Genomic DNA, 10,700 nt, shown 5'->3' with positions numbered 1-10,700 from the left:
TGTAAGGTGTCGAGAGAGAAACTTGTTCCCCTTCGTTGCAGTTTTTGTTTAAAAGCGCGAAATTTCCCCAGAATTTACTATGAAATGCACATCCCTTTCTAAAATCTACCCCTCGATCGCCTCTAAACCTGGGACATTACAGGCCTTTGCCTGAAAATGAATTTATTGCATCTGCTAGAGACAGTATTCCACAATCTACAACAACGGTCACAACTGCATCAACAAGGGGGAATTTGAGAGCAAGAGGAAGAGGCAGGGCAACAGGAGGAAGAGAAGCTACTGCAGCTGGAAGTAGAGGAAGAGGAAAAAGAAATGCTACAGGTCATGGTACTGTACATGCAACCACAAGTAGAGGAAGAAAAACAAGAAAAACCAATTCTACGGTTGGTAATGCAGATGCAAACACAACAAGAGGTCACACCGGCATTCCTGATTTGAATGATGCTATTCCTGAGCTAAATGCACAGGAATGGATGCAAACACAACAAGAGGTCACACCGGCATTCCTGATTTGAATGATGCTATTCCTGAGCTAAATGCACAGGAATGGCCTCTCAGTCAGAATGCACCACAAGCAGATGATGCATTAGATGCCTAGTTGTTTCCATATTCAACATGTAATTCTCTTTATTTTCATTCGCTGAAATCACAGGTCATGGTACTACATCACACTATAATTGCATTTCTTATCAGTGCTCTGATCTTAACTGTCTGCGGAATAATAGTGTACTGGTTGCCCTGGAATAATAGACTGTGGTATAATAGATGTGCAGATGGTTGTTGCATGTCCTCTGTTTTTTAGTTCAGTTAACTGTCTGCATTCTTCAGTTAGTTCAGTTTACTATACCACACTGTAGCAGTCTCCGTTCTTCAGTTAGTTGCATTCTCTTGTTTCTGCTAAATGTATTCACAATACTTATGAATTGAAACCAGAATCCTCTTTATTTTCATGTCCGTAAGCAGCTGTGCGGCCATGGATTATCCATACAAACAAGTTAATCAAAGAAACAAGTTGTGCACTTCGATTGCTCAGGTTCAGCAAATTTTGAAATAATCATTATATTCAGCAATAGAACAAGCCCAGCATTTACAATATATTCAGGTAAACTGCACTCATTATAGACATACATGCATACAACATTACACAACTACCAACTACACAGAGGAAAGCCATTTCTTTGTTATCCCTATTTCTCATATCTTCTATGTGATTTGTATGCAACATCTTGTTCTCTGCCTTCAATTTGTCGACCTCAAGCTGCACGTCAGCTAGCTTTCTCGCAAGCTTCTCCACATCTTCTTCCTTGTAGTTACTCCGGAATTGGTTCTGCAAATGACGCAAGAAAAACAATGTTCTTCAGTTAATACATGTGCAATGTTAGCTGAAACTGATTACCAGACACGCACAACCAGCGGAATTCATGCTCACCTCCGAAACTAACAGTCAAAATAAGACATAAGGAATGCTATGTATCTGACGGCATGTTAGCTTAGCGATGTGGTGCTTCACTGTTTCTGTCCAGATGGGACTCTTCTTTTGCTTGCACTGACCAGCGTACACAGCAGGGGCTGCCACCACCCGTAAGACCAGCCCGTACTGTATCAGCACCAAAGAAGAGCACCGCGCACACTGACAACATGAAATGTTTCAGCACGTAGCAGCTCCATGTAGAGTACAATAGAATAGAAAGGAAAAGATGGACTGATCTGCTACCACGGTGTGAATGAAATCATTGGCCTGCAAACAAAAGCAAATGAGGTTCAGAGTTGGTTAAATGAGCAGATCAAACTCACAAAGGTCATACCTGGATGATAGCTACAATTTAAGTAATCTATCTACTTTACTTGTATGATTTCCAGATATGCAACATAGAAGTTTCACATGTAGCTCTAATTAAACTCCCAAGGAAATCCCTGGAGGTGGGGATTCGAGATGTTTCACTGGAGGTGGGGGATTCGGGAAGCTGAATCGAGGGCAGCACGGGAGAAATCGGGAGCGAGAGGGGGGAGAGGGTAGAAACATACACTGGCCGCAGACTCCTCCTTCGCCTATTAACGCCGCCGGCCTGGGCAACCGCCTCGAGGTCTCGAATCGGACCGCCGCCGCCGGGGATGAACCTTTTGTTACGAGCGGCAGCAGCTCCGGTCAACGGATCGGCTGAATTTTTTTTCTTGCCCCAAACACCTCAACTCTGAAACTTGGATCAAAATCCCCACCCGGCTGCCTCCTTTCCCCTCAGATTAGGACGCCAATTCTTTCCTTGCCTAGCATCGATTAGCCTTGCCTCGTAGATGAACGTTGGTATCTCCTCGTTCTACTACAGGGGTTTTTTTGCAAACATTAAACTGGCCTGGCGTGAGTCATCATCCCTCGTGGCGTCTCAGGTGGCAACTCTGGACGCGATTAGTGCCTAAATGACCCCGAAAACCAACATTAGGTACCAGTAACGCACGTTTTGCAACTTTAGGTACTAAAGTGCACCCGAATGCCAAGTTTAGGTACTAATGGTGCATATAGCTCTAAAATGTATGACAGTGACAGCACGCGGGCCCGGGCCAGCTCTGGTGCATGCACCCAGCAAGCAACATGCGCATGCGCAAAGCGGCATGATTGCAAGGTTAACGCAAAACGACAAGAAACAGTACAACTTCGCTTTTTGCGGGAGAGCTCCGCGCGCGCGGTCAACTGTGAGGGAGCGGATTCGGTTTTCCACCACATTTCACCAAGGCGTTCTATCTTTCTTACGGCTATCACTTTCCAAACAGGGTAGTAATGCATCTAAAATGCATATATATTCTTTGTAATATAGTGTGTCATATTTCATCATAATTAACTCGTATAAGGTGTTATAATCATGATTCAGGATGATATGGGTGATTTTTTTTAAAGATCTCTTTTATTTCTATTATAACCTTTCTGGACGGGAAAAACCATGTTTTTCGTATTTTTGACTTCCAAAGACATCCGCGAACTAAAAAGGACCTGAGATTTTTTATACGCAACTATTTTATGAAGAGTGAAGTCATGGAGCACTTGCACCTCACCTGAGCCGGCCAGAGGGCATTCACATGAGCAGCAATAATATTCCTCCGAGGATTAAGCATTGCTGCGTCCTTAGACTTTTGTGACTAACATTCTTCCACTGTGCTTTGCATTCCTTCTACCATAAAGATAACTCGCGCTGCCAGTTTGACCCTTCATACCCCCAAAGATGAAAGAAATACTTAAACTGAAAACATGCATAAACCCTTAACTTGAGAATACGAAAGCCAACACCCTTAGAGGAAACTGTGAAGGAGTAAATTCGATCAGCAATCAAAGAAACCTTGAGATCACCACAGTGGCCACCAATGACTGCCTCTAAAGCCAAAGAAATCATATCTTCATCAAAATGGAAAGAGACATGTCCAAAGAAAACCACCATCGTAAAATGAGCAGATCTAATATAAGGGTGGACTACAGATTGGAACAAGGACCTGACCTCCTTAGCAAAACCTATCCCATGCGAGAAATCCAGATCCAAGACAAGAGAAGCATGCACCGCCATTGAGGATGGATAAATTGGATTCGACTCAATAACACGATCTTGATCGGCAGATAGATTCATTTCTACTAAGGAGTCATGTACCAACAACTTTCTACCTCTTAAGATCAGCCAATCATAACCTTTACATGATGACATGCAACCCGGATCTCAGACACACATCTGATACATTCGGAGGGAGAGAATTTACGTGTATCCACGATGATGCCATCAACTGTAAGGAGCTGGATCTTGCGCTCCTTGGGAGAAACCTCCAAAAACCCATTATTATAGATTTGATCCCTGCGTCTTCAGAAGACGTGTTCAGTACCGATCCCTCCACTTCCAACAGGTAGGACTCGATAGAGCACCGAGATACATGACGAGAGGGAGGGAGAAATGGAGCGAAGGGTAGGAAGGCACCGGCGCCGGCGTGGCACCGGTGACTTCAACGTGGAAACCCTAGATCGAAATGCAGTCGCCTCTCTCCAACAGGGCAGTCGTCGAGTGCACACACCGTTCCATAATAAATAGATGACCACACTAGAATTAGGGAATAAATTTGTTGGCTTGTTTGAATGCTTAAGATTTTTTTTTTTTGCATCGTTCAAGGGTTCTGCTGGTTCCTCACAATATCTACATCACTCCGTGTTTGGTGCATTTACAGTCCGTATCTATTTTTTGCCAATACATGCTTCCGTTTTTTGTTTCTGTGATTTCTATTTATCTTTGCTTCCCCAAAAAAATGAGAAAATAAATGTGGCACCACTCAATTCTATCTGTATCCGCTCCGTTTTCATCCCTTCTGGTACATGTAAAAGATATTTGCAGACAAAACAAAACTAACACGAAAGGAGTAGCAAATAAATTAGAAAAAGGATCAGAAAAAGCTCTCAATCAAATCTTGTAACCAAGAATATGACTTCCTAGAAGAATGTGGCCAATTTTGCTCCCGGGCTCGCCCTTTATTTTGAAGATTTGAAAGAAAAATGTATTTTTAGAATTTCATTTTTTATGAAATATGTACTTATAGCTAGGCAAAGATGTATATATATTCAAGTGTGCAAAGTCTCAATTACACAGGAACACCAAAAAAAATTGAAGGAAGAAACACAAAATTATAGATCTAGGTGTGTGAACAATACACCTTCAAACCTTATCAAGTTTTGACTTTTTCGTGTCACCCATAATGTAACATATTTCAGATTCAGATAATGCACGCTTGGCATATATATTATTACCAAATTATTTTTAAGAATTTTTGAAACTTCGAAATGTCATTTTCGAATATTAAAATACATTGAGCTTGAGTCTGAATGCACTTTCCAGCCATATATTTCAGCCTTTGCAGTGCTTCTGCAAAGATAGCCTTTGAACGATAAGGGCCTTTCTTTAGCAGCAAGGCATTATGTCAAACGGGATGCAAAAGGCTGAGGACTAGAAGAGCATCTTGCAAATGTCAAACACAATTAGTACAAGCAAACAACAAAATTTTCTTTCACACGGCCAACCAAACAACCATATTTTAGTTGGAGCTAGACTTATTGAGCAACTTGTGTCCATGTTTGAAGAAGTGGTTGCCAACTTTGTCCCGACCGATAGTGACGACTGACTAGGTGCCAACTTGTATATTTCATCTGCTTTAAATTAAGTGTCACAATTTTGTTTAGTTATAGATGTATCTACAGATTAAGATGCACCATATCTAAACGAATTTGTCACACTTAATTTTAAATTTAGAAAGTGTTAGTCAAAAGAGCAGGTAAGGAGGGAGAGAGAGAGAGGCGATGCTTTATTCATGCCCACGCATCACATGTTTAACATATCTTCTTTCTATGGACAATGTGAAAGTTTACATACAATAATCCACCACTTGCTTCCACTTAATTATTTAAGGTGAGGAAAGCTAGGTGGCTTGGTCGCATTGTGTTTTGCCGTCCACATGATGGCAACTGAACAATTAATAGAGAATTCATCCAATGGTTATCGATTCTCACCACTTGCTTTCACTTAGAGCAAGTACAATAGAGTCCAGTCAGCTGACTATAAGATATTAAATAATATATTTTAGATGAGTTGGAGGAGTGAGAAGAGGAGAAAGAAGGGAGGTGGGCTACTATGCAATAGCCAGCTCTTGCACGTGCTCCTAGGCACTTTGTGAGAGTGAAAGGTGGACCATATGTTAGTAAAGTACTATATTCTTATAGCCAACTATTGTACATGTTTGCTATATAATGACTACAAATGATATGACAACTTGTTATAGCCAGCAGTTGACTATACTATTGGAATTGCTCTTAGAGTAACTCCAATAGTATAGTCGATTGTTGCCTATAAGCAAGATGACATATCATCTATAGCCAACTTGTAGCCAACAAGTATAATGGTTAGCTATAAGAATATACTATTTTCTCAATAGATGGCCCACCTTTCATTGATACAACTTGCATAGAAGCACGTGCTAGAGAGCTACCTTTTGATTAAGACTGCTCATAGTGGGAGTAACATAGCTAATAACATCACACATCTCAAAGCATTTTGGTGACATGGCATGCTATTAAATGAAGAAAGAGAGTGAGGTGGTAACTAGGTATGTTACCGTAACATCACACACCTCAAGGCAAGATGAGTCTACAAGATAATAAATGATACAATGCATGACACCACATATAAGTTACTACCCACTATGAAGGTAGTACATATGTTACTAGTCTAAGTTACTCTCCACTATGACCAGCCTAAGAGCCCACTTACATGTTTTCTTCTCCTCTCTTTCCTCCAACTAGACATAAATATATTATTGTAATCCTTGTAGCCAACTGACTAAGACTTACTCTACTTGCTCTTAATTTACGGTGAAGAAAGTTAGGTGGCTTGGTCGCATTGTCTTTTGCCGTTCACATGATGGCAACTGAACAATTAATAGAGAATTCATCAAATGGTTATCGACTTTAGAGTTTAGACTTTAGACAGCTACTAGGGGTTGAGAAGAAGAAAGGCTTCGATGTGGCTCAGCTGCTCTATCGGGGAATTGCTTCCATCGTCTGCTGTTTTGATGGCTTGAAATCCTAGGTATAATATGCGTGGGCACTCTTTGATTCTCTCTTGATCTTCTATTGTACGTTATGGATGGTAATATTACTTACTTGCTTGCTGATCAGGCTACATTTCGAGAGATCTATGGAGGAGGATCCGGCCTGCTGCGTTTTGGCCGGGGGCGCCATGTCCAAACTTGCCGCGAAGCTCGATGGGCTCCTGATCAGAAGTCAAGGGCGTCGACGTCACTTGGCAATTCCCTGGGAAGTAAAGAACGTGTTGATACCTCGCATCAAGCAAAATCTGGAAAGCATGATGGCAATCATCCAAGACGACGGCGACAATTACTCGTCAAGAGAAGTGATCAGATGCTTGACGAAGGAGATGCGTGAGCTGTCGTACGACATCCACGACTGCATCGACGAGCACGCCGCCGGTCCGGCCAGAGATCATGCCACTCGGCTTCTCTGGAGGATGGAGCGGCACGTACGCGTGGCCAAGGGCAACGACAAGAGACGACGATCCACGGTACTAGCTCGTCGCCGTACCAGCAGCAAGCCAGTAACTTCCTGGCTCTCCGAGAGGCTCAAGGGTCGTCTATGGTTGCTCGACAAGATGAGAGAATTCACCGCGCGCTCGGAGGAGGCGCTGCGTCGGTACAACTCTTTTAACCACCCTCTCAAGAAACAAAGAAATGACGACAACCATGGCGGCAGTAGCACCAGCGCTAGTGCTGCTAGATCTGGTGAGTCTTTCGGCTCTTGGAGTCCCCTGCCATATACCCACGTCCTCCACCGGCGTGTTGGTGTCCATGATCTCGCTATGAACACGCTCAAAGCGTGGCTCACGGATGGAGATGGCCCAAGCCTCAAGGTGGTATCCATGGTTGGATGTGGAGGGGTTGGTAAGACCACGCTTGCCAGCGAGTTATACCGTGGAATTGGAGGGCAGTTTCAATGCCGGGCGTTTGCGCGGACGTCCCGGAAGCCTGATATCAGGAGGCTTCTCATCAGCATTCTTTCTCAAATTCGTCCACGACAGCCCCCTGTTAATTGGGAAGTACAAAATCTAATTGGCGATATAAGGACACATCTGCAAGATAAGAGGTAAAATACTATATTTTTGTTATACCTAAAGTGTGAAATTTGGAGATTGTCCTACAAAATTGTCTAAGTAAATTATTTGTCTTGTCCACAAGAATTTACAATTGCTTTTTAATTACTATGTTAGATTGGTCGAAAATTTCTAGGCATGTGCCATTTTTTTCCTTTCAGAAACTTGAATATACCTCGTCAGCTGCATCAATATGACGCACACATCGGTTTTATCGTACAGTTGTATCATTCAGAGTCTACTGATCATGGATCATATAGGCTGGAATCACACACAATAAACATTGAAATAAAAAGAACATAAAGCTCCTATGTGTCATGAGTTCTATTAATATGCCGCCTGACTTCTTGATTGAAGATATCACCTGCAACTGACTTCAGCTGGTTGCATCAAAAAAATCTCATGCTCCACTAGAAGTAGGAAGGGCCAAATGTAGATCCAATGTGTAGCGGTGTGGATAACCTAAAAAAAATGTAGATGCACTAGCCGTGGCCTGCAGGACTCCCTCTTCGGCTGCTCCCCGAAGCTGCGGGCCAAGGTCCTGAAGAGCAAGGCTCTTGATGCCGCACGTAAGCCCATGGGAGCGACGTCTGTGTCCGAGCTACGCGCGGCCGCAGCGATCCCGCCCTCTCAGGTGCCCGCAAACGTCGATGCTTAGCCGCAACAACGAACCAACAGCTGAACAGCAGCCGTGGCCTACGTGCGCTCGCCTTTGTCTCCTCCGTCTGCTCGTTCGCATGTATCTCTATGTCTCTTGCCGCATCTTATTTTCCCTCTGCATCGTGTTATGTCCTGTGTAACCCTGTTCTCCCCGTGTCTGTACTCCCCTGTGTTTGTTCCCCGGTGCTTGTTATGTTCTAATGGATAGTCCCACATCCAAAAATCTTGTTGTGCTTTCCTGGAACACTCAAGGGGTCGGCGACGATGATAAGTGTGTGATTGTCCGCGACGCTGTCACCGACGCTAACCCCTCTGTTGCTTGCATCCAGGAATCAAAACTTGCCGCGCTTTCTCTCGGCAAGCTCCGCTCGTTCCTTCCCTCCCGCCTTTCTTGCTTCTCCTCGCGCGACGCCGATGGCAGCCGAGGAGGCATTGTCACCGCCTGGGATCCATCTGTCTTCTCCCTCGTCTCCTCCACCCCGCGCACTTTCACCCTCACCACCGTCCTCGTCTCCACCACCACCGACCTCTCTATCACCATCACTAACGTCTACGCCCCGCAAATCACTCCCTCACCGCTGCCTTTGTTGACGAGATGCTCTCCATCCTTCCTTCTATCTCCGGTCCTTGGCTTGTTCGTGGAGATTTCAACCTCATTCGCCATCCCCACGAGAAAAACACCCCTAACTTCAACCAGGGGCTTGCCACCGCTTTCAATAGTTTGGTGAACGCCTTGGCACTCCATGAGCTCCCCATCTCCGATCGCCGGTTCACTTGGACCAACCGACGCTCTCCCCCCACCCTCACTAGGTTAGACCGTGTCTTCTTCAATGAAGAATGGGACATCACCTTCCCAAACTCCGCCCTCGCCTCTCGCCCCCGCACCACCTCCGACCACTTTCCGCTCCTCACCACCGCAACCACAACCATACCTGAGTCTCACCGTTTCTTTTTCGAAAACTCTTGGCTTCTCCATCCCGAGTTCCTCAATTCCACCATCCCCGCCTGGACACTAGTACCTCCTGGAGAAAACGCTGCTGCTACCATCACTACTAAGGTGCCGAGGCCTCACTCCGCGCTGATGCTCGTGCTGCCCTTGAGCTTTCCGTGCGGACGCAGGCGGCCTTTTGGAAGCAGCGGGGGAAGTTCCGAGCCGTCCGCGAGGGCGACGAGAACACCCGCTTCTTTCATGCCATGGCGTCGCAACGCTACCGGAGGAACATGATTCGTGGGCTTGAGGTTGGAGACACTATCGTCGTGGCTCATCGCCGGAAAGCCGAGGCGTTGCACGCCTTCTACTCCGACCTCCTGGGGCTTGCCCGCGACACTGCTTGGGCCTTCGACCTTGATCGGCTCTACTCCAACTCTCGCCGGGTCGACGGTCCTAGGCTGGTGGCCCCCTTCACCGAGGTCGAGGTTAAGGCAGCGGTAGCTGGGCTGGACCGCTCCAGCGCACCTGGCCCGGACGGGCTCGGGCCCAGCTTCTTCCAGGTTGCGTGGCTGTCCGTTGGGACGGACATGATGCGCCTCCTCGACGCCTTCCACGCCGGCACAGTGGGCATTGAGCGCATCAACCGCGCCCACATCATCCTGCTGCCCAAGCGCGATGCCTACCCCCAGTGGGTTCCGCCCCGTCTTGCTCCAGAATTGTGACATGAAGATCATCTGCAAGGCGCTCACCACACGCCTCCAGGCTCAGATCGCGGACGTGATCGATGTGGATCAGTCGGGTTTCATCACATGCAACGGAGATGGTGCAATGCTGTTTCAAGCAACGTGCCCCCACCTTGGTCCTCAAGCTTAACTTCGCGAAGTCCTTCGACTCCATCAACTGGGGGGCCTCCGCAGGGCCCTTCTTGCGCGCGGCTTCCCGCCGCTGTGGTGCGACTGGATGGATGCTATCTTCCACTCCTCAAAGTTCGTCGTGGTCCTCAATGGTGTGCCCGGAAGATGGATCAACTTCAAGCAGGGTCTCGGGCAAGGGGACCCCCTGTCCCCTTACCTCTTCCTCATCGTCGACGACATCCTTCAACAGCTTGTCAAACAAGATGGTGTCCTCCAACACCCTCTGGTTGACGGGCGCCCCCTGCTAGTGATGCAGTACGCCGAAGACACGCTCATCATCCTCCGCGCTGAGCCCGGGGCCGCGGAGAGGCTCAAGGGCATCCTCGACGACTTCGCCGCCGCCACTGGCCTTGTCATCAACTTCTCCAAGAGCACCCTCGTGCCCATGTCCATGGACCCAGAGTCGCTCTCTTCCGCCGCCCAGGTGCTGGGCTGTGTGGTGGAGGGTTTCCCCTAGACCTACCTCGGCCTGCCGCTCTCCTGTGACAAGCTCGCGCTCGAGGCGTTCGCGCCACTCATCGC

The 10,700-nt window shown here is 46.6% G+C and overlaps 1 protein-coding gene and 1 long non-coding RNA gene across 3 annotated transcripts in view; one reads left to right on the top strand and one right to left on the bottom strand.

The window, feature by feature from the left end:
* Window positions 1-1,012: 1,012 nt before the first annotated feature.
* Window positions 1,013-2,297, bottom strand: LOC127348356 (uncharacterized). The gene is made up of 3 exons (XR_007879752.2): window positions 2,026-2,297; window positions 1,430-1,738; window positions 1,013-1,327 (listed from the first exon to the last, which is right to left on the bottom strand). It is a non-coding gene; the product is annotated as an uncharacterized lncRNA (long non-coding RNA).
* A 4,166-nt stretch (window positions 2,298-6,463) lies between these two features.
* LOC127292440 (disease resistance protein RGA5) overlaps window positions 6,464-10,700 on the top strand; it is a 35,415-nt gene continuing 31,178 nt past the window's right edge. For both annotated transcript variants that reach the window (XR_007845153.2, XM_051321830.2), the window contains exons 1-2: window positions 6,464-6,596; window positions 6,686-7,666. Coding sequence is in view for 1 of the 2 variants with exons in the window: in XM_051321830.2 (XP_051177790.1) it covers window positions 6,705-7,666 (962 nt within the window). In the remaining variant the exon portion in view is untranslated. The remainder of the gene's footprint in view (window positions 6,597-6,685; window positions 7,667-10,700) is intronic.

This window comes from Lolium perenne, chromosome 4, assembly GCF_019359855.2.
Source record: "Lolium perenne isolate Kyuss_39 chromosome 4, Kyuss_2.0, whole genome shotgun sequence".
Lineage (NCBI taxonomy): Eukaryota > Viridiplantae > Streptophyta > Magnoliopsida > Poales > Poaceae > Lolium > Lolium perenne.
This window is presented reverse-complemented; position numbering and strand designations above follow the sequence as displayed.